General features: G+C 32.8%; 1 protein-coding gene across 3 annotated transcripts in view; it reads right to left on the bottom strand.

Annotated features, from left to right (window-relative positions):
* LOC145297770 (uncharacterized) overlaps positions 1-25,824 on the bottom strand; it is a 576,130-nt gene that overhangs the window by 297,788 nt on the left and 252,518 nt on the right. For all 3 annotated transcript variants that reach the window (XM_080144014.1, XM_080144016.1, XM_080144015.1), the window contains exons 17-20: positions 22,380-22,508; positions 13,732-13,923; positions 11,253-11,432; positions 6,735-6,902 (exon numbers count right to left, since the gene is read on the bottom strand). In XM_080144014.1, the coding sequence (XP_080000140.1) occupies positions 6,735-6,902; positions 11,253-11,432; positions 13,732-13,923; positions 22,380-22,508 (669 nt within the window). The remainder of the gene's footprint in view (positions 1-6,734; positions 6,903-11,252; positions 11,433-13,731; positions 13,924-22,379; positions 22,509-25,824) is intronic.

Below are 25,824 nucleotides of genomic sequence, written 5' to 3'. Positions count from 1 at the left end.
TTTTCAAAATCGAAACAAAGCCGAATCAAGACAGCAGATAAAAGGTGCTCCATCATTTTAGACAGTTTTATAAAAATATTAAACAGAAATCAGTTTTAGAATAATACTAGCAAGAGCACTTGGCATTATCTACTTGTAAAAATACGCTTAAATATGATATTTTAATTTACGACGATTTCATATGTACTATTATGGAGTCATTTATTTTATATTATATTGAACCCAATCTATAGTCATAACTTCAAAATAAAATAAAAAATAATTTTAGTGCCATCAGCTAGAATCGAAACCGAAACAAAGCATTACAAAACATAGTTTCATGATTGAAACTATGTCTACAAGTTATACAAAGATTGGAGTTTATTTATACTCAATATGGTTGGACTGTGAAAAGGAGTAAGAATTTTATTAAATACAAGTTGGTTTCCATGACAACAATATTTTTGATAGACAAGATGCAAGCAAGAGCGATCGGACGGTCCGCAGAGTTTTATAATCATAGAGATTAAACTAACAAAATAGCTTATCTTAAAACTGCACTAAAAATTTCACGTTTGGTCCGATCATAAGAAATGCATCGATAACATATTACATTTTTACAGTACATTTGGATGCGAGTTTTAATGTATAAAAACTTACTCTTCTGATGGTTGGATCTACTGTGTAACTGCAGTAAAGTTTAAAGATAGGCTCTTATTTGTGTAGTATTATTTATTTATTAAACACCATCTATTATATAAATCTCACCTGTCTGTTTAAATGTATGTATGTATGTATGTATGTATGTACGCCTGCGTAAAACTTTCGACAGAGGCGACGGATTTTCACGAGATCGGTACTGTTTTGAAGCTCGACCCTTCGGATGACAAATATCGAAAAATTGACTAAAAACATTAATTCCTTCATCCTCAACTAGGCACTTTTCTACAGGGAGTGGTCACTTTTTTCGCCGATATTTTCGAAAATCATCCCGTCTTTTCGATTGACTAGCCTTAATTTAAACCTTCGCTACTTTCGGTTTGGCAATGGGCGCAACAGCAAAGACGTCACTTTTTGCGTTCTTTTTCTCCTTTGGCTAGTCTTTTATATGAACAAAGCCAGGAAAGAGTATGGATAACTTAACTTACTCCGTTCGTATCAAAGATGGCGTCTAATAATTATTAACAAACCCACGTTTCTATTTGGAAATGTATTTTATGTATCTATATCATTGTGAGTATTGTTTTGGTCTTATGTTTCTGGGCACGATCTTTCAGGAGAGCTGCAAGGATAAACAATCCAATATATATATGTGTGTGTGTGTGTGTGTGTGTGCGTGTGTGTGTGTGTGTGTGGTAAGTTCTGAAAATATATATGGCTGACGAATTTTCACGAAAATGAAATGCGGAATATTCTGTGTAGCTTAATTGCCATATATATTTTCATAACTTACTACCTAGCTCTACCTATGTATTGGTCACTGTTGAAGTAAATGCTGAAAAATTATGCAAAAATTATACCTTCATATATTAATTTATGTGATTAAATGAAGTAGTCATATATAATATCCTTGCAAAATCGACAACCAAATTTAAAATGAGAACATCATATGTTGTATTTACTTATGTGTTACGATTGTTTCGTAACTACTTGGACAAATTCAAATCTATATATCTATAAAAGTGAACGTGTCTGTCTGTCTGTCTGTCTGTCTGTCTGTGTACATTTCCCTACGCAATAACTGTCAATTTTTAGTCTATAGACTCGAAATTTGAAATACCGGGTACTGAGATTTGGGAAAATCGATGTGACGGGTGTCAGCCAGAAATTTGGCTGTTAAGGGGTCAAATTTCAACGATTTGACTTTTAAGAACTCTACCAAACTCCTCCGACAATTTTGGGTCTAGACACTTGAAATTTTAGATATAGGTTCCTTGAACCTGGATCTAACTTGATAAAGTGATTTGAGCCGGAAACTATAAATTTTAAGGGGTCATAATAGGGGTCAAAGTTTTAAAAAATTAACCATTTTTTTTGTTTCTTTGCTTTTTTTGCACAGCATACACCTGCAAACACCCGAGCAACGCCGGGCACCCCTGCTAGTATTATATAATTTTAAAATATTCCACAATAGCTACTCCAGGCGGCGAAATACATTTGTTATACATATATGAATACATTTTAATCTCTATTTTAAGGGATTAAACAGTTGGACTTATCCCTTTTTTATATTTTATTTTTGCTTTTTATTTTTTCGATTGCCCTCGAGTTGATTAATTTCGTATTTTTATTTTTATATGAAACTTCAACAATTCCCTGTTTTTATATCCAATTAATCTATTAATGTTTTTGTAATTTTTAAAATTATTTTTTCCCAATTTACTTATTTTATTGATTTATTTTCCAAATACTAATCTACACATCGAAATTCTAGCTTCTATTTATATATTTAAATATTTTTCTCGATCCGACATAGTTTTGTATAAATTTTGTTTACATGTTTCAATCTACTAATAGAGTGTTTCTTCATACGTTATTTCTTAAGAAGGAACTATCATTAAAAAGTTTTTTTGAAATAATATAAATTAAAAGTATTTTCTTATCTCATACTGTTTATGTCAATAATTTAAATTTAAGTCTTATCTAAGTATTATATTTTTATTTTTAATCTTTACTCTCCATTATCCTTCCTAATATGGTAATGTTGTAAGGCAGATAACTCTATTTTCTCAATAATAACTACACTGGGGAACACTATTTTTTTAAAATTTTCTGTTGCATTTGATTGTTTAACTGATTCTGCAGGATTCTTAGGCGCTGATTTCAAATCTAAAATTAGTTTTTTTCTCCATAAGCTCTAGTTTTTATGCAATTTGAGATAGATGAAATAGTCTAAATATGAACTTACGTAACCCAAATCTAAGCATTTTGAGATTATATACATAGATAGATTCTAATATTTTTATCTGCCTTGTTTTGTGGCTGACAGTGCAATATCCTATAATAATGCTCGTTTTTTTCTTTCTTTTTTAATAAAAATCAAAGATTGCTGTGGTTAAACACAATGACCCCACAACTCAATCTTCACTCTTCAATCCTGCAGTCCAATGCACTTCTGACAGCAATTGCTTCTGCCAAACAAAAAAGACACCCTCTCTCCCAAATACAGGCTTTTTATAGGACAAAACCGTCCAAAGTTATTTGCATACTCTTCCCATGATCTCTAGTCTATAAATAGACGCAATGGCCATTCTTTTCTTCTTCTTTCACTCTCTGAAGCGGCGTTGCCAGTGGTAAAAGGTTTGCACGATTTTTTTTTTTTTTACTCTGTAGCTTGCAGAATAAAACTAACTTCAGATTTCTTTAAATGCAACATATTGAGTGTTCCCTTGTGTTATTATTTATCTTTTATCGACATTACATGTATTCTTACTTTAATATTTTGTCTTTAGTATTTATTAATCGCCTTTGCTTGATTTTAAACTAATAGTTCTAAACTCATCCACTATATATCAATCAAGGTTCAATTTCCTTTTTAGTTTGCTTCAACTTTATATCTAATCTATTTTAATCCATCATAATCTGTTCATCTCCATATTTTACAGCTACTTAATGTTTTTTTTTTATTTCCAGACAAGTTAGGAAATGGGTTTGTCGCTTCCAGAGTGGCAACAGAGTTGTGCTTGACAAAGGACCCTCCAGACGCCATGACACAGCCACAACCACATTGCAGGCAAAATGTACGTTGAGAATGGTAGTGAATATGTAAAAGAAAAGTCTTGTACAAATATAGCTTACCATCGTACCATTCACGTCTTTGTAGTTCCTCAGCTTTTTTTTTTTTTTTTTTTTTTTAAATAGGATGCGTTACTTTTATAATGACCCTCGGCTGATATATATAACATATGTAATATATATATTATATATATTACATATGTTATATATATCATATATATATTATATATGTTATATATATTATATATATATTACATATGTTTTGTATATTATATATTATATGTTATATTATATATATATTATATATATATTATATGTTATATATATTATATATATATTATATGTTATATATATTATATGTTATATATATTATATATATTATATATTATATACATTATATATATTATATATTATATACATTATATATATTATATATTATATACATTATATATATTATATATTATATATATTATATATTATATACATTATATAATATATATATTATATACATTATATAATATATATATTATATACATTATATATATTATATATTATATACATTATATAATATATATATTATATACATTATATAATATATATATTATATACATTATATATATTATATACATTATATATATTATATATTATATATTATATACATTATATATATTATATATTATATACATTATATATATTATATATTATATACATTATATATATTATATATTATATACATTATATAATATATATATTATATATATATTATCTATATATTATATATTATATATATTATATATTATATACATTATATAATATATTATATATATTATATATATATTATATATATTATATATTATATATATATATTATATATTATATATTATATATTATATAATATATATATATTATATATTATATATATTATATATAATATATATATTATATATATTATATATATATTATATATGAATTTATGTATAATTATATATGAATTTTCAGTTCAATAAGGAAAAATATCAATATAAAGAAGGCTTCTAAACTCTCTTTATACCTCAGCATTTCAAAGCTTAATGCTTCTCATCAGAAGAGGAGAAGGGAGTTATATAAGTTTATGTAATCATCGTGGTCAGTGGTAACTGTACAAACAATTATTTGCGAGGAACTGAAAATGTGAAAGATTTGTGCGAAGTTTGTCCAAATGTTGCTCAGAGAAGATCAGACTATTTGACCAACATGGGCATGAAGATAGTTCCTCACCCTCCCCATAGTCCAGACCTTGCTCCCTGTGACTTTTGGTTATTCCCTAAGCTTAAGGAAAACCTTAGAGGCTGTCATTATGAGACAATTGAGGAGATGAAAATGGCTATGACGAGAGTTACTGACATGCTCACTCCAGAGGGGTTCCAGAAGTTGTTGGCACGTACAACAAGTGCATTGCAACCGGAGGAGATTACTTCAAAGGTGACTAGAGCTTCATCTGTGCACTATCAATAAAAATGCCCATATGAAAAAAGTCTGGAAACTTATTGAAGGCACCTGGTTTTGCTCAATTTTCTATACTCTTCTCCCCATACACCTATGCATCCTTACTTGTAAAATTCTCCCCATTGTAGTCACCTTGATCGCTCGCCTCTAAATCCATATATACTTGTATTTATTTTATCTTGTCTCTCTCTCTCTCTCTCTCTCTCTCTCTCTCTCTTTCATATATATATATATATATATATATATATATATATATATATATATATATATTCCAGGCTTTTTTCACATGAGCATGTAGTCACCTCCATCGCTCGCCTCTAGGGATCCCCATATCCACAATCTCTCTCCACATAAAAAAAAACGGCCTTGTGCTGCTCAGTGGGAAGTAAATAAATACAAACTCTTAATACCATAAGGTATCAGTTGGCCTTTTGGCCAAGATCAAAGTTCAAAGTGTAGTATCTGTTCTGGCAGATACTACAATCAAAGACCATATGTGGGACCAACCCCACATATAAGACCATTGCTCTTGTAGCAATCAGTTATGGGTCAATGTAGGGGAAACCCTTCATGCTAATTGTCACTATCCAGTTTCCCCACCCACGGGGGAGATGGTCCCCGTCTTCTTCACCCTCCACATTAAAAAAACGGCCTTGTGCCTAATTTTCTAAGTGGGGAAGCAAATAAATACAAACAGTTAATACCATAGAACCGTTGATCTGCTAGAGATTTATCATCCTTCATGGCCATCCAACGTCCTGCTGCCAACGTCATCAGACTTAACTTCTTCTAGACGCATGTCTTAGCTAAGACAAGGGGTGCTATCTCCCAGTGAATTAATGTGCCTCCAGATACCAACCTGGAAATTTCTTATGACACGGCGTGGTCCATACATGCATAGCCTTCGCAAATGGTCACCCATCTGGTATTGTCCAGGCTCATCATTGTTTAACTACAGTTGTGATAGGAGCAACTGACCTAATGAACAAAAAAAATCTTAAGAAATACTTGGAAACAAATCCTGGAAGACTAAGTTGACACGAAATACAGATAACAGCCATAAAGGGTACAACATTATGCCAAGTGCTGGTCTGAGCTCCAATCTATGCCCTTCCCCTGCCAAACTTTCATGAAAAACACTCATCTAGCTCAAACCACTATCAATAATTTCCCCCACTCTTTATCTGTACAAAAACGTAAACATGGAGTCCATGAAAAAAAAAACTTCCTTCTTAGAACTACACGCCTATGGAACTCTTCTGTTTGCCTGCTTTCCAGCTGGCTACAATATGGTCGCCATTGACTACCGTACACTCATTAGTGCTTATCCTCAAGTGGCCTCCGGGCCTTAATAAGTGGTACTTCTTTTGTAAAAAAAAAATACCCTCGGATATAACTTCAAATCGCAATAAAATCAAGTGTTAGCCTCTCAAGTGTTGATCTCTTAACGTAAAATGATTTTAAAAAATGTTAAAGTAGGACGAGAGAACAATTATTTGTAATGGGACACACAACACTATGAAAATAACACTTACCTTCGCAAACGTACGAGTCGCCAAGTAACTTGTAGGAATTCGTGATCGGATCATAAAGACACTGTCGTTGGCGATACTCCTTTGGTTTGCCTCGAACTTCACAAGTGAAATTATAAAAATCCTTATACGGCACAGCGGGTTTTCCGTCAGGAGAAGGACACGTGATACCTACAGGATTAAAGATTAAAACAAAAACAAAATTACTAGTATTATAGAAATACATATAAAACCTTAAGGATGGTTTTTAGCATAATAGAAAGTAGCGTTTTTTTAAATGCTAGCAGGACCCGGTGTTGCCCGGTCGTAAAATAAGCTTAAATATGATATTTTAATTTGTGGAGATTTCATATTTATTATTATAGAGCCAAAACTCTATTGATTATTATATTGTACCAACACATAGTAGTGCATTCTCAGCGTAGTCCATTTGTAAAATACGCTTAAATATGATATTTTAATTCATGCTAAATTCGTATTTATTATTATAGAGTCAAAACTCTATTGAATATTATAATGTACTCAGTATATAGTAATGATTTCAAAAGTTAAAAAAATGACTATGGTGTTATCTGCTAGAATAAAAATGGAAACATTTAGCGCTCAAACCTTAGTCGGTATCGTTTGAGCTATCGATGGATGGATGGATAAGAAAACATTAAAAATTAAGCGTCTTGAACTGAAAAATGTATATTTGTGTATGCGAAAGAGTAGCAGTTTTAGTGGGCTTACTCTAGCTAAGGTAAAGTCTTTATCAATTTTGACCTCTTAGCAGCTATTTTTGCCGGCTAGAAACCAAATTTGTTCGACAGGTCCAAATCCCTTATACATATCAAGTTTCAAGTTTGTAGACCACAGTTGAGAGTGAAATTTGGTAGAGACCGTTCTGCACACACAGATAAGGTCTTTCTCTCTTTCTCGCTCTCTCTCTCTCTCTCTCTCTAATATATATATATATATATATATATATATATATATATATATATATATTAGTGTTGGAACAATTAATCAGAATCGGAATAGGGAATCAGAAATATCGGAGCTTTTTGGAGTATCAGAATCGGTATCGGGAAAATTTGAGCCTATTTTCTTATCCCCAAACCGATTCCTTTATTTATCTATTTTATTTTATTTTGTTTTTATAAAACGTCTTCCACTGCTTGTAGTAATAATAAAATAAAAAATATTTATTGATTTAAACTTCCAGTAAGATTAAAATCTCTAGATCAGCCACCTTACAAGTGTGTTTTTATGTTTGAGAAAATACATGCACATTCAAGATGTTTCCTTACAGTAATCGGGACAAAATAACAATTTTATAGTAAAATATTTAGAGATTTATAAAAAATCGGAAGGGGTAATTGTATCGGAATCGGGAATTTCGTATGGAATCGGTAATTGTATCGAAATCGGGAAAAATATTGGAATAGTCCCAACATTAATATATACCAGAGAGAGGAATGGGCTGGGCGAGGGTGAAAGATAGGAAAGCGGGATACTGAACAAACAGGAAGAGCAAAGAGAAAGATTGAGCAATGTATTAGTATAGAGATGCAAGTTTTAATATAAAAGCATTATACATATTTTTAAATATTTTCTAATTTGTTTTTTTATCGTCTGAATAATGCCAGGTTGGCCTCATAGTATATATATATATAAATATATATATATATATATATATATATATATATATATATATATATATATATATATATATATATATATACAGGGTGGGCCAAAATAAGGGTCTTATCTTTAAATTTGAATAACTTCCACAAAATAAAAGTTAAACTCACCAAACTTTATGTGTGTGTAGACTGACCCTTCCGAGATTTTTTGAAATAAACAAAACAAATTTTGGCCGAAAAACACTTCTTAAGACTTACAAAAACTAAAGTATTGTTTTTTACACTGTTTTGAGTTTTTTAAGCAAAAATAATGTTTTCTAAATGGGCGCCGTTGGCGGCTTCACACTCTTCGGCTCTTTTTAAAGCATTTTCCATAACAGTTTGCAACATCTGAGGACTTATGGCTCTTATTTCTGCTTCAATATTTGCTTTCAGTTCCTCAATATTGTTTGGTTTATTGGCATAAACCTTTTCTTTGAGGTAACCCCATAAGAAGAAGTCAGGAGCTGTAAGGTCGGGTGATCGTGGAGGCCATTGAATTTCGCAACTGCGAGAGATAATCTGATTTCCAAATATACCCTGTAAAAGTGTAAGGATATCTCTCGCAGTGTGTGCTGTGGCTCCATCCTGTTGAAACCACATCCTGTCAGGTTTGGCGGCAACCCACGGTTGCAAGAAATTTTGCAGCATTTCTCGTTAGCGGTCACCCGTTACTGTTACCTGATTTCCGGCATCGTCTTCAAAGAAATAGGGGCCAATTATCTCTTCAGCAGTAACGCCACACCACACCGTGCACTTGAGTGGATGTAATGTGTGCTGCTGAATTATCCTTGGGTTCTCCGTACCCCATATTCGGCAATTTTGTTTATTGATGAACCCATCAAGATGAAAATGGGCTTCATCCGACATTATTAGTTTTTGGAAAAAAATCGATAGCGTAAAAATAATAATACTATGTCGAAAGTAAAGAGTTCGGATGGGGAATTATTGAATGTGCCCGTAATTTTTGGCACATTCAATAGTTCCCCATCAGAACTCTTTACTTTCGACATAGTATTATTATTTTTACGCTATCGATTTTCTCCTGATGAGATGATAGCTGAAAGAGCTCTCGAGAGACTTCCGCCCATTATATTTAAAAAAATATATATATTATATATTATATATATATATTATATATATATTATATAATATATATATAATATATATAACATATATATATAATATATATAATATATATAATATATATAACATATATATATCATATATATTATATATATATATTATATATATTATATATATATTATATATATTAGATATATATTATATATATATATTATATATATTATATATTAGCCTAAAAAATCACAGAAATGGCATTGCAGCTACTTAAATTCTAACGACTATACGCCATGTTTTTTTTTAATCTCCATCACTTAATGCCATAAACGCTATACACACTTTGAATGCTAACGGTTATTTGTTTTCGATCGGAAATAAAACAGAAACATCAATTTTACATTACAAACACAGCAAAGATATTTTCAAATATTGTTCTGATATTTTATTTCTTCCAATTTATCACCCCGACAAAGTATTCATATAAAGATGAAACGTTGATGAATATATAATTTTGGTTTGTTCTTTTTATATCTTCCCAACACGTCAGAATATTATTTTCATAATTCTCATCCTTTATATATATATATATATATATATATATATATATATATATATATATATATATATATATATATATATATATACATACATAAGAGGTGGATGTAGTTTGCTTGAAGCATTGTATAGTATGTAGTTAAATAGAATTGTAGAAGGCGGTACAATGCAGAAGTAACGGAAAGACACAAGCTGAAGCAGGTGAGAAATTTATTAATACAACTTATAAATACATGTGTACATATTCATATTTCATATGCGCAGTATATTTATATTTGCACAGTGGTTACCTGGGAAAGTCGGTCTTGTGGTATGTCCGTGTAATATAATATTTCGAGAAAGATCACTTCGTCAGATATTTACTTGACTTTGGTAATTTTACACTTTGTATTGTTCAAAAATCTTAAAGGTTAGCATCTTATCTGACATATTGAAAAAAATACAGGGTCAATACGTCTATAAACATATTTCCATCGTGTTATTAATGGTACCAAGCAGTGGAACCCTCCTCATCATGTTTGAATAAATCCTCTTCCGGTGTATATATATTGGGGGTATGCGAATCGGAAAAATTGATGCCTATTTTTCGATGCCAAAACGATTCTTTGTTTTTTGTTTTATTTGATTTTTTTAAAACTTAAGTCTTTTATTGCTGGTTATAATGATAAAATAATATTTACTGGTTTTAGATTACCAGTAAAGCTAAAATCGATAGATCATCATCCACAAGTGTATTTTTATGTTTAGGAACATACATGCATATTTAACATGTGTTTTTATGAAAATCGGGGAAAATAACAATCTTATAGTTAAATATTTAGAGATTTATAAGGAATCAGAATCGGAAATTGTATCGGAATCGGGAAAAATATTGGAATTGTCTCATCACTAATATGTGTGTGTGTGTGTGTGTGTGTTTGTTTGCGTGTGTGTATTTACTAGAAAATGTCAGGTATATAGGCAATTTTTAATTTTAAAAAAAGCTTTTTTGTTAGAAGGCGATTAACTAGAAATCCTCAGTGTTTTTCGATTCTATTTCAAACCTTACAATAAAATATTTCCAATGTCCAGCCAAAAGAAAACGTTTTTAAGACACAAACAGGGAAACGCATGGTACGAAACTGATTTTTCTATTATGTCTATTTTTTCATGAATTGATGTTATATTTTGTTTTTCTGTTGATATTTAATTATTTTGTTGTTTTTAGTTTTCTTACCTTTGCACGTCGGAAGATTAGATGACCAGTTTCCAGTTTGCAAACAGATGGCACTTTTGTCCCCGGTTAATTCGAATCCAATGTTGCAAGAAAAATAAAAAGTGTCTCCAAAATGGCTGAACTTCCGTTGCGGTTGAATGTTGCCATTTGCCAGATTTCCGATTTTTGGACACAGAACCGCTGAAATAGAAAATGACAACTTTATTATTATTATTATTATTATTATTATTATTATTATTATTATTATTATTATTATTATCATCTAAATATTAATTTACTTTTCTGTACGTCCAGTGTTACAAAAAAAACATCATCATCGCCAACATTAATTAATGAGAAACCAATTACCTCCCTTTATAGCCGCTCCCCATCAATTAAAATCATTAAAATCATTTCTTCACCAAAATTTTCAAAAACAAAAACATGGCTGTTGCTATTTTATTGTATAATTTAAAAAAAAAAATGTCACGTTGAGAAGAGACTGTAAGTTTCATTTATATAGTTTCTTTTCAAAATTAAAAAAAAATGTGCAAGTGAATTGGCATCTGTTACTTTATATCTTATATGAAAAATTATCCCGAAAAAAAAAATATATTAGGGGTTCAATTTTCATTGAAAAGAATATAATTGTTTTAAATTCGTCGTTATTTTATTTTTTATTCATTTTATTTATGATGTGTTTAAAAAACTTTTGACTACTGTGCAATTTCGACGGGTTCTGCTAGTTATTATTATTATTATTATTATTATTATTATTATTATTATTATTATTATTAATGTCATTATCATCATTATTATCATTATTATTATCATTATTATTATTATCATTATTATCATTATTATCATTATTATTATCATTATTATCATCATCATCATTTTTATTATCATTACTAATATCATTATTATTACTGTACGTCTTGTTATCACATAACAGTATGTGAAGACAAATATATACTTTTACTAAAACCCACGTATTATCTGGTCAGTTATAAATAGACTTTCACACCTTGCTTGGACAATTCGTTTGTGAGAGTAAGAAAAATAACTCTGAAGTAACATTATCTTTCTTTGCTGATTCCGGCATTGCTTCGAGTCATTATGAATTTCTCCTTGCCACCGGGCTCGGGCAAAAGCCGAATCAAAACATGTGCGGCTTGGGTTTTTATCCAAATAGGGACTGTCCATTGTCTCTTGAGATTGAAAGGATATCTTTTCTTAGCAAAGAAACAAACCATATTCGTATTCAAAATTCTGCAAACTATAACATTTGTGTCATTAGGTTTACATATTCACATTTTTAGAACAGAAAACAAAACATCTTCCAACCAAATCTTTACTATTAAGGATATTTTTTATTAAGGAAATTTGTGTGTGTGTGTGTGTGTGTGTGCGCGTGCGTGCGCGCGTTCATCTGTGTGTGTGTGTGTGTGTGTGTGTGTGTGTGTGTGTGTGTGTGTGTGTGTGAGTGTTCATTCTCTAGGGACTCGAAAACGGCCAAGCCAATTTTTATGAAATCTCACAGAAATGTACTTTATGTACCTGGCAGTGTTCTTAGATAGGTTTTTTTATTGGGATGTTTTCGATAAGTATCGATTGAAAGAAGGAACAGGCGATTTTGATCCACGTTAACACCTTATAGAGCCTAACATCACAAATGCGTTTGAGAAGTTTTATTATTACACACGAAAGCAAAACGATTCGGCATATAAAATCAACAGTAGGTTCTTTGATATGACGGGCGCGCGTTCGAAATCAATATTTTTGTTTAAAGCACAACTAAACCATGATACTTGACTTTTTTATTTTAAACTTAAATTCAAGCCATTATCACCGCACAACCAATAATATTAGGCATATAAAAATCAACAGAATGTTCTTTGATATGACAAGAGCGCGTTTGAAATGAATGTTTACAGCACAATTGAACCATGATACTTGACTTTTGCATTTTAAACCTCAATTCAAGCCATTATATATAAGAAATAACTTTATAAAATCAACACTAGGTTCTACCAGTGCAATGCAGACTACAATGTATTGTGGACTAAATCACTTCGAGGACGCATGTGAAGCTTTTTCTTGGTGCATCGCAATAGGCCCCCAACTATAGTAAGTAACCAATAGATTTGATTGAAAAAAAAAATGGGCGATTTCACTGATTTCAATGACAATAAAAATATAGAAGTTAATCATCATTCAATCCCGGACAACGTCGGGCCACACTGCTATGGTAGCAATAAATCAGTTGTGCCGACAATGTAAGAACCTAAGGTAAATTCCTCAAGACCTATCCGTTTTTCGACCTTTTTTTAAGCTAAAATATCCCTTGTTCCAAGACATCGTTTGGAACACCGCCTGCTCCCAGACTTATTTTGAAAAAACAAAAACAAACAAAAAAAACGGTTCACATTCTACATCTAGAAAAGTATATTCACATATTTCATTTTTATGTTCAAAATAAATCGTTCGAAATACTTACGGACGCAGGAATGGTTCAAGTAAAATACGTTTCCAACTGATTTTCCGCTTTCTCCTGTCGGAATCGAATAATTCATGGTGTTGTCAGAAGTATACAAGACGAATCCTTTTTCGCATTCGCATTCATAGCTTCCCGGGATGTTTTTGCATATTTGTTCACAGTTGCCTTTATTGGTCGCACATTCATCGATATCTAAGGAAGAAAAATGAAGATAAAAACAGAATTAAGGCAACGTAGACCTAAATTAAGCAATGCGCTAATGTAGACCACAATTGGGTAACTTGGATACCCTAACGTGCTGGCGTGGGACCAGTTGGTAAGCTAAGTGCTGACATAGATCCAACATGGGTAACCTAACGTGCTGACGTGAAGGCCATTTGGTTAACGTAATGTGCTAATGTGAACCACCTTGGGTAACGTGCTGACGTCGTTGTCAATGTATATAAAAAAATGTTGCTTTTGAACGATATTCAAATTATCGATTCTGAATTATTACTATTGATATTGAGAATTTAGTTTTGAAGTACGTACGAAAAGGACTTGGACATGCACAGTGCCAGATTTTGGACGAGAGAGAAAGAGAGAGTGAGAAATATATATATATATATATATATATATATATATATATATATATATATATATATATATATATATAAAAGAACGAGAAAGAGAGAAACAAAGAACGAGAATGAGAGAGAAACAAAAAACAAAAGAGAGAGAGAGAGACATAGAGAAACAATGAACGAGAGAGAGAGAGAGAGAGAGTAAGAGAAACAAAGAACGAGAATGAGAGAGAAACAAAGAACGACAGAGATAGAAACAAAGAACGAGAGAGAGAGAGGGGGGAAACAAAGAAGGGGAGAAGAGAGAGAAACACAGAACGAGAGAGAGAGAGAGAGAGAGAGAAACAAAGAACGAGAGAAATAGAGAGAGAGACAAAGTACGAGAGAGATAGAGAGAGAGAAACAAAGAACGAGATAGATAGAGAAAAACAAAGAACGAAAGAGAGAGAAAGAAACAAAGAACGAGAGAGAAACAAGGAACGAGAGAGAGAAAGAGAGAGAGAGAGAGAAACAAAGAACGCGAGAGAGAGAAACAAAGAACGAGAGAGAGGTAGAGAAAAAGAACGAGAGAGAGGTAGAGAAAAAGAACGAGAGAGAGAGAGAAAGTACGAGGGAGAGAGAAACAAAGAACGAGAGTTAGAGAGAAACAAAGAACGAGCGAGAGAGAGAAACAAAGAACGAGAGAGTGAGAGAAAGAGACAAAGAACGAGAGAGTGAGAGAAAAGAACGAGAGAAAGAGACAAAGAACGAGAGAGAGAGAGAGAGAGAGAAAAAAAACAAAGAACGAGAGTGAGAGAAAGAATGAGAGAGAGAGAGACAAAGAACGAGAGAGAGAGAGACAAAGAACGAGAGAGAGAGAGAGAGAGAGACAAAGAACGAGAGAGAGAGAGCGAGAGAGAGAGAAAAAAAAGAACGAGAGGGAGAGAAAGAAAACTAAAAATTTAACAAATGTTCACAATGCTATTTCCAAGCATCACTCTTTTCTTTTCATTGTTAACACTTGTTCGTTTTTTCCTCACATACACACACCCACGTGTACGCACGCACATTCGTACTCACACGCACGTATATATATATACATCCACGTACACACACATGCACGCTTGCGCGCGCAAACATACACACATTGGTGACGTCACTACCTTTTAAGTGAAATCCAGACATGCGCAGAACACTGACCCCGGTATAAAAGTTAACAACAACGTTCAACTCTCTTTTTCTTCCTTTTTGCCTTGGTTCGTCAACCAGACAAGTTCGCGTCCACAGCTTGTGGCTTGAAGACATTTCCACGTGGCCAACTACTACCATGCACGCGCGGCTTTACTGAGGTCAACCCTCTCTCTCTCTCTCTCTCTTTCTTTTTCTACATGCTAGACTGCCATTTCTCTTTCCTCTACTTTATTCCTCTTTTTCCACGTGCGTAGTCATCAACGACTGAACTGAACACGTGTTCCACCTAAACATGTTTATTTCCAACAGAAAATAAACATGTTTATTTTATTCAGCAATTGAGTTGTTTTTCTTCCTTCCATTTATTTCATTATTTTCTTTTGTAGTGAGTTAGGATTATTATATCCTGGTCCGCAACACACTCCATTGTCATTTCGAATGCACATCTCTCCAAAATTTTTGTATTTACCATTTGTTTGTTTCATTTTTTTAAATGTTTATCTTTTCATCTAACAAGACACATTGGAAGGAGAGAACAGTGATCTTACTTTCTTTCTGTAACCATTACATTATTTTTCTTCTTTCAAGTCGTTCAGTTGTGGTTACTTTGGAACAACCGTGAACACTGAGAAACAAATTAAAAGAAGATGGCCGGACTGAAAAGGCCACATTAATCACCTAATCTTGTTTCATCTATTTTCCCAACGCTTCAGTGAAGAATAAAACAGATCCGTTTTAATGGCTTGGAGCTCATTAAAAGGGTCATAATAATTGCGTGTAGAGAGGTCCTAGATGAGTCCTTTATTTGCGCATGAAGCAGAGTAAAGAAAGATAAAAAAAAATGTATCCGACCAGAAAAAAAAGACAGTACTGTGGAAGGAAGAGGGACATAATCGAATTGTGATCCTTTTCTGTAAGCACAAATGCTGTATACAAAATGAACCCGTTTTTGAAGAATTAAAGCTTATCAAAACGATTATGTTGACTGTGTTGAAGAGGGTCTAATGTAAATTCTTACTGTAATAGCAAAGAAAAATAAGAAAATGAATATGATGCGAAAATGCAGGAGAGAGTTACGTTAGGAAGACGAATATGTAGTATACAATTTATAATACGTTAAAGCATTTTATGTTCGTATGTAATATATCATTTTAACACACATTTCAAATTTATATAATACTAGCAGGAGGTGCACCCGGGCTTAGCCCGGTCGTAAAATACACTTAAATATGATATTTTAATCAGTTCACATTTCGTATATAGTATTATAGAGTCGTGATTTCAAAAGTAAAAAAAAAAGTATTTGGGTGCCATCGGCTAGAATCAAAATCGAAAGCAAAATTGTAGCATTAAAAGCTAGTGACGTTACCACTGTACCAACGTGGCACGTATATGAACTGATTAAAAGATAAACTAAGATAAATGTACACTAATGTATAACGATTTTATGCAATTTGACCCATTTTTGATCCCTTAAAAAATATTTTAACCGGCTAAAGACACATAAAAGAACGGCACACAAAACATCCAATAATTTGAGGCCCCTAGCATCGCTCTGCAACTTTTAGTTTCAGAAGAGATAGAGTTTGAAAATATAGATACAGACAGACAGACAGACATAGTAAGTTTTATAAATTAGAATACGCTAAGGCATTTCGTGTTCGTACATATATTATCATTCAAACACTACCGTGTTTTAATGGTTAAGTGACAGTTTTAGTCATTTAGAACTGCTTTAAAGCTTCACCGATCACTCATTTTTCGATCAAATTTCAAACAATTATTACAGTTTATAGATCACCTTCTCAGCTATATTATATTAAAAAAATTCAATTTTCCTTCAGTAAAATAAAAGTCATGAATTTACTGGTGTTCAAAATCGTAAAAAAAACATAAGGAGCTGAGCGACGTTTTTTTATGACTGGTTTTCATAGCAACCACATCGCTTCAGCAACTACTGTTGCTCCCAATTCACCGCTCTTGAGAAACAAGAAGTAACAAGTGAAACAGAGAGAAATAAATAATGAAATTGAGATAATTGGGAGATTTTATTGAAAGCAGACGAGTGCCGTACATTGTTATTACGTACGTGTATGTTATGTTTATGGGACAAAAAATAAGACTGAAATTAAACAAAGGACAAGTGAATTTACTGGAAACCTGGAAAACTCATGGATTACAATAGAAAAATGCGAACATGAAAATTAGTATGCTTAAGCTAAAATATGGAAAAGTAATTGACTAGTTGTTAAAACTGGAAAAAAAGGACAAGATATTCTAGTAAAAAATATAATAAATTTATAACTTAAAATATTGCAGCATTAAGAATTATTTTTAGAATTCAATTTATAATATTGTATAATCAATTCTTAATGCTGCAATATTCTAAGTTATAGATTTATTATATTTTTTACTAGAATATATTGTCCTTTTCTTTTCTAGTTTTAACAACTAATCGTTTACTTTTCCATTAACCATATTACTTAACATGCTCGCATTTTTCTATTGTAATCCATGATTTTCCCAGGCTTGAAATAAATTCACTTGTTCTTTGTTTAATTTCAGTCTTATGTTTTTGCCCCCATAAACACATATGTAATAACAATATACGGCACTCGTCTGCTTTCACTAAAATCCCTCCAATTATCTCCCTTTCACGTTTTCATTCTCTCTGTTTCACATGTTACTTCTCTTTTCGCGACAGCAGTGAATTAGTAGCAACAGTAGTCCACTGTATTATTATAACATTCTTACAATACAAAAGTATTAACAACCATCACATTATGTATGAAATTTCCACGAAATCCTGTTTTTATGAAGGAAGTTATCTTTATTTGAAATAATATTGACGCTCAGAGAATTTATTAATTTATTATTAATTCAAAATGAGCATTATCTTTAATAGTAAATGATACAGATTGATGTAGGAAACACGATAGAACTATCACTATTTTTTTTTTTTTTTAGGAAACCACTTCAGACAAGACATGAATCCACTTGATGTAAGGAACTAAAAAAAATAGTATTTCTGGGTTAAAAACTTGCCCCCCTATAAGTGTTCGATGGAATGACGCAGAAAACAGCAATTCTTCTCACTTTGTCAGAAATATCGCTCCTGGAATATGAGGACTAAAGGACAAAATAATGGAAGCAAGATTTACGCAGCTGCCAAAAATAAACCCAACATTCACTTTCTATTCTCTTTCTGTCCATTCTTTTTTAATACAACTTTAATACAACTTTAATACAACTCTAATACAACTTTAATACAACTCTAATACAACTCTAATACAACTTTAATACAACTTTAATACAACTTTAATACAACTCTAATATTACTGTGCCTATGTGACAAGTATGGCTACACTTTATGGTATATTAAATAGAAAAGCAAAATAAAGAATTTTTTGTTTAAAAAAAAAGACATTAACAGTATTGTAATAAGGTTGCCGCTTGAAGATCGGGGAAAGTATCAGTGATGCAACTTGCAACCAAACTAGGCCGACAGCCATTATTCGCGTGCTCTCATGCAATGAATGAATGCGTGAATGTAGGATTGACATGAAATTCTTAAAGATAAACTAAAATGACCGAAAAATGGGCTGAAATGACTTAAATAAATAAAAAGTAAATGACTTTGAATGACTTTAATGAACTTAAGGATGAATTGAATGACTTTAAGAATGACTTGAATGCTTAAAAATAACTGGAATCCTTCAAAAACAACTTCAATGATCTGCAGAATGACGTGAATGGCTTTGAGACTGACTGGTTGTAAAGTGGGTGATCATTTTACATTAAATTAATACAGAAAAGTAATCCCCCACTTTATATCACAATAAGTACATCATGTAGTAAGAACAGATACTACACTTTGACTAAAAGCTAAGAACAGCATCTATTAGCAACAGACCTTTGATCCTAACCAAAAAAGCCAAGCACAAAAGTGTTACGGACAGACCGACAGACCGACCGACCGACCGACAGATCGACCGACGGAGTGACTTATAGAGTCGCTTGCACGTGACTAAAAAGACAGAATTTAAATTCAGTTTAAATAAAAATATGTTGGTGTAATTCAAAATACAATATTGTGAGCTGGTGAGATTTGAAGCGTAAACAAAATTCAATTCTTGATCAATCGAGGAATGTCTAAAGTGGAATCACCACTTATCAGGGCCCGGAGGCCACTCGAGGATAAGGGTTAATGTGTATACATTAGTTAATGTGAGTATAGCGTAGTAAACATAAGTAGTGGGAATTTTATAAATTGGATTACTTAGGGGGACGGTTAATCAAGAACTTGTTTACGTTGGACTTGAATTTGGATAGATATTAGCTGACGAAAATATCAGATTTGGTCATTTATACTGAGAACCTCTTCAATGCTTGCTGTCACTAGGATGAAATTCCTTTTGTGTTTTTCGAGTCTTCATTTGTATTTTCGCATGTAGATCCTCCTTTTCTAAAAATAATTGGAAAGCGAACAGTAATTTGTAATAAATCGGAATTTATTAAAAATTTTTAAAGTATCAGGTATATTGACGTTTATGAGAAAAGGATGTTGTCAACATGGTATCATCTCATAAAGTAAACGATAAAATTCCTTTTGTGTTTTTAGAGTCTTCGTTTGTATTTTCGTCCAAAAAAAATGAATTGAAGGGTGAACTGTAATGAGAATCTCTACTCTTATATAAAAGTAACTTTGTGTGAGTTCCTTCCTTATAGGTTCCGAAACGGCTGAGCCTATCTTTTGCAAATTTCACACAAAGGTAATTTATATGTCTGACAGTGTTCTTAGATATGTTTTGTACAGAAATTCATTCGATAAGTTTCGAAAATTGAAAAAATCCGATCTTTAAAATAATTTTTCTAAGAAGAATTTTTACAGGGGAATATTTTACCTTACGCTGGTCAGGCGAAATAATAAAATCTCAGCAAATCATTTCTTCTTAAAAAATAAAAGATTCATTGTCATCTGGAGATATAGCTCAGAGGCAGAGCATTCGACTACAGATCGAATGATCCCCTGTTTAATCCCGCGTGTACCTCACCATTTTATTTTAATTTTTTTTTTATTATTAATGAATTCAGTTTACAATAAAAGAAGACGTACCATTCAAAATCGCTGCAAATCGTTTCTTCGTTTGCATATTTTAAAACTAAACATTAATCAGAAGTGACTTTTCCAGGGCATTCATCGTCAAGTCCAAAAATCAGCTGACGTGATATTGTAAACAAACACAGATAGAATTTGATGAACTACATTATTATTATTATTATTATTATTATTATTATTATTATTATTATTATTATTATTATTATTGTTGTTGTTGTTGTTGTTGTTGCTATTATTATTATTATTATTATTAACTTTTTTGCGAATTACTCCATCGGGCAAATTATTCCTCACAACATATAATAATCAATAGAAGATTGATTTTATAATAATTCACACGCAATCTGCATAAATTAAAATATCATGTTTAAGCGTATTTTTGATCGGGCAACGCTGGACGGCCAGCTTGTTTGATACAGATATGGAAAAGTAGGCGAGAGATATTATTCATATAGTTTAATTTTTATATTAATTGAAGAAAAAAAAACACATTTTTGTATTCTATAACAAGCAATACTCTTCATGTTTTATTTCTCTTTAATAATTTCATACGGACTAATTTCGCTTGAAGTGAAGAAATTTCCCAGAAATAATTTTTTTTTTCAGTTCATAAGAATCACTAGTGTGCATCAATGAAGATGGGTGGGTGGGGGAGTTCAGTCGTATCCCTGGGAATCTTAATCAAGAGAGCATCCTATCATATTCAAACTATCTCATTTTCTTTTTTTTTTTCATTTAGGAGTTACCACTCATCAAGTCCCGAAAGCCACTCAAGGATAAGGGTTGATAAATATAAGGTGGTCGTGTAGTAATCGTTCATGGTGTAAATTGGGTAGAATTTAATTATTTATGGAGACAGCTCAACAAGAATTTGTTTACATTAGATTCGAAGGCTATCATATTGTATTCAACCGGGAAGCAGGTCAGTAGAACAGTGTTCCATAGGCAGATAGTTCTTGGAAAGAAGCTTTGTTCATGGAATCTGAGTTTAGACTTAGGCACAGATAGAGAGTGGGGGAAATCGTATATAGTGGTTGTAGTTAGTCAAGTGTTTTTTTGTGAAATTTGGCAAGAGAACCATACATTGGAGTTCAGTCGAGCACTTGCCAAGAAAATAATGATAGAGCAGAGACAGGCTTGCAATGTATCTCCTGTGGAAAAGAGGTTGCAGGAAAGAGAAAAAGACATCACCGGCTACATTTCGAAGCTGGTTTTGAACCCTATGAAGGCTGGATTCCTTGGTACTAGGACTTATACTTAAATCTTTAGAGCATACAATCAAGGATTCGTCTGTAGGCATCAATGATCAGAACACATTTAGGATGTCAACTGAGAAAAGTTTTATTTGATCTTGGTATAGGGTTTTGTTTTCGATTTCATCCCTAGTAGTTTTATCTGATATTCTGAATTCAGTCTTATACTTCATTTTTCTTTGTAGCTGATATCTTCCTTGGGATGAATGGGTGAACTGCTGACCACAGACCATTATGTCAACTATTTATGAGATTAATTTATACATTACACAAAGCATTCCCAGCCGGTTTGTCTGTTGCTTCATAATTTCTTACAACCCTACACTCTCCATTCTTTCTTTCCAGTCTTGCAATGACATGTGGACTTCCTCAAGGTCATCGTACTGCACTTTCGTTTCGAGTTCTGCCAACTCACAACTCGCTGTCTAAGAATCCCCTTTCTCTAGCTTAACATATGACATTGTTTGGCCAATCAGAGACTGATATCTGTAAGTCCCCTCCCACTCTGTCCACAGCCTACTGTCTATCATTAGTTATTCTTACCTGTGCACGTCACATTGTCGGCCTCCATTTGGAAACCCTTTTTACATTCACAATAGTAGGAACCCACTGTATTAATACAGGTTTGAGTGCAGTCGTTCGAATTAGGTGGCGACTTGCATTCATCAATATCTGTAAAAAAAAAGAAAGAATTTGTTGTTTTAGTTTAAAAACAAAAACAAAATAAACATCGATAATATTGTAATGGCGTTATATTGATATTAATGCGTACTCTTCGTCTTCCGATGTGCCTTCAGTAAGTTTGCAGACTTTTTTGACACAGGTATTTAAAATTGTCATAGACTCTTGTAAATTCAGGATATCATTGTTATACATCTTATGAGATGACTGACAAATTTTTATGATTTCAGGTTCAAATGAACAATTAAAACAGGAACTAAACCTGATAGCTGATGAATTTCAAAAATGCAACTTGGACGTGAGGACACTTTAGAAGAACGATATGCAATAAAATTATGTTTAAAAAAATGCCACTGAAACGTATGGAATGCTTCAGACTGCTTTTGGGCCATCTTGCACGAATCGAGCGTCAGTTTTTGAGCAGCGTAAGCGATTCAAAGTCAGGGAGTCTGTGAAGGATGATGAGAGGTGTGGGAGGAGTAAGGAAGATTTGATTGGCTGATTAAAGAATTCCATGGATAAGGACGGTCGGGTGTCTATTGAGACAATAAGTGCACAGTTTGATGTCAGTGTGGGAACTGTACACACAATTATTTGCGAGGAACTGAAGGTGCTGAAAATTTATGTAAAGTATGGCCCAGTTGTGCAGTCCACAGCTCCATCGTTGACACACTCACACAAGATGACTTCAATGGAGCCTTCCAAAAGTTGTTGGAACAGTACAACAAGTGCATTACAGCCGGAGGAGATTAGTTCTAAGGGGGACTAATGTTTCATGGATACTATCAAATAAAAGTGCCCATACGAAAGAGTTAAAGGGAACTTATTGAAGGCGCCTCGTAGTTCAGATACGAGTGTTGCATAAAAGTTCTAAAAAATCAATTCAATCTGTATGTCAATAATATTGTAGTGAGATTGGCTCTGGGGTCGGGGTATGTGGTGGTGGTGGTGGGGGGGTTATGGTGGTGGTACTAAAAAGAATGGAGATGAAAAGTGGTATTTAATGAATGATGCGGACAAAGGGTTTGGGAACCCCATGATTTATAAAATAAAAGAGTGTGAAAAAAGGATGGTGTCAACACAGAAACATTAAATAAAGTAAGCAATGAAATTCCTTTTATGTTTGTCGAGTCTTTATTTGTAAAACTTTTTTCTGACTTGACATTGCAGAATATGATTGAGTTTTGCAAAGAGAACGGAATAAAAGCTTTTTTTATATATCTAGTTGGTATTGTCTTATAAATATTGAGACTAATTATACATACATACATAGACATACATACATGCACGGTAGCTTCCTTCAGGCTTAACAGCCTATGGATACCACCAGCAGGGATGCCAGTATATGGAATTTTTGTGACAACAGTTGTGCAATCCCCAACCACAGCTCTCCTGGCTCAGCATTGTCAAATACCAGTGGCAAGTGGAGTTTCAGGATGACTTGAAACAATGCAGAGATAAGCGGAGAACACATACAGCACCTAGAATTCCCAATGGTCACCATCTGGTACTAGCCAGGCTCAACGGCATAACCATGTTGACACACTGGTTCTCATCAGATTACAAAAGTTAAGCAATATACATACGTATATATATATATATATATATATATATATATATATATATATATATATAAAATAAACTCATTTTTCCCTCTGATTTTGACCTTAATAGGATTGAAAATGAATACATTTCATGCAAGTGTAATATGCACAAACTGCAGCACATTATCTGAGGTGTGTTATAGGCCTATTACCTCTACACTTTCTAGATAATCGTGGATTCCTATTTTTTTTCTGGTGAGAGTTCACGGCCAAAATCCGTTATAATCAATGGAAGTTGTAAAATCTTTTCTCTCTAATAAATTCTTCCTACCCCCACTTCCATTACATCATTGCCGATCCGTTCAGAGAGGACAGCAAGAAGAAACACCGGTTTGGGTTCGTAGTTGCTTACAAAAATGGAATGGCAGTTTAAAGCTCCCATTCCTTATGTTTTCTACTGGATGAAACGCACCATTGGATTTAAGTTTATTTATGCCATTTTTTTTTCGAGTTTCGCTTTGCGCTGTGTTTTTTTTTTTTTTGTTTTCGTTTTTCAGAAGACGTCTTCTTTATAGCTTAACGTTTGTTCGCTGTTTTTTCTTTGCTTTTGGTTTTGCCGATTTTTACATCGTTTTTATTTTTATTTAAACAGGGTTACTTCTTCGCATATTCTTTACTCTGCCCCCCCCCTATCGCACACGCCTCCAAACAACCAGGCAACGCCGGGTACCCCCGCTAGTATATATATATATATATATATATATATATATATATATAATCTATAATATATATATATATATATATATATATATATATATATATATAATCTATAATATATATATATATATAATCTATAATATATATATATATATAATCTATAATATATATATATATATAATCTATAATATATATATATATATAATCTATAATATATATATATATAATCTATAATATATATATATATATATATATATAATCTATAATATATATATATACACATATACGAGAGGCGTGCAATAAGTAATGCCCCTGACCCACTTCCCATAGCAGAATAGCAACGAAACTTCGCACAGTTATTAGTCTTTCTCTACATAGGAAACACCCAGAGTTATGCGTTTCTCCCATCGTTTGATGCAGCTCTGGGGGACCGTTTTGGTAGAACACCCCAGGTTGATCCTCCAACCACGATGTGACTTCAGAAATCAAGGCTGCATCATCTGGGAAACGCTTTCCTTTCAAAAACAACTTCATGGCTGGGAAGAGGTGAATCAGAGGGTGCAAGGTCAGGAGAGTAGGGAGGATGGGGACGGATTTCATAACCACATGCCCGTGCTTCTGATCTGGCAACATGCGAGTTGTGGACCGGAGCATTGTCCTGTAGGAGGAGGGTACCTTTGCTGATCTTGCCCCGCCTCTTGATTTTGATAGCTTCCCTTAATTTCCTCAAAAGTGAAGCATAATAGGCTCCTGTAATTGTGGTACTCTTTGCCAGGAAATCTGTCATCACTACTCCGTCCTGGTCCCAGAGGATTGTGAGCATGACCTTGCTCGCGGAGGGTTGCACCCTTGCCTTCTTTGGAGGTGGTGAGTCCAATTGACTGTGCTTTGGTCTCTGGATCATAGTGATCGACCCAGGTTTCATCCTGTGTAATCAGTCTTTTGAAAAACTTTGACTCATCTTCTTGGCACATCTCCAAATTCATTCTCGAGCACTCGACGCGTTCTTGCTTCTGGAGTGGTGTGAGCAACCTGGGAGTCCATCT

The sequence above is a fragment of the Euprymna scolopes genome, chromosome 18 (assembly GCF_053919585.1).
Source record: "Euprymna scolopes isolate OS-2025 chromosome 18, ASM5391958v1, whole genome shotgun sequence".
In the NCBI taxonomy this organism is placed as follows: Eukaryota; Metazoa; Mollusca; class Cephalopoda; order Sepiida; family Sepiolidae; genus Euprymna; species Euprymna scolopes.
Note: the sequence above shows the minus strand (reverse complement) of the source record. Positions and strands in the feature narration are given on the sequence as shown.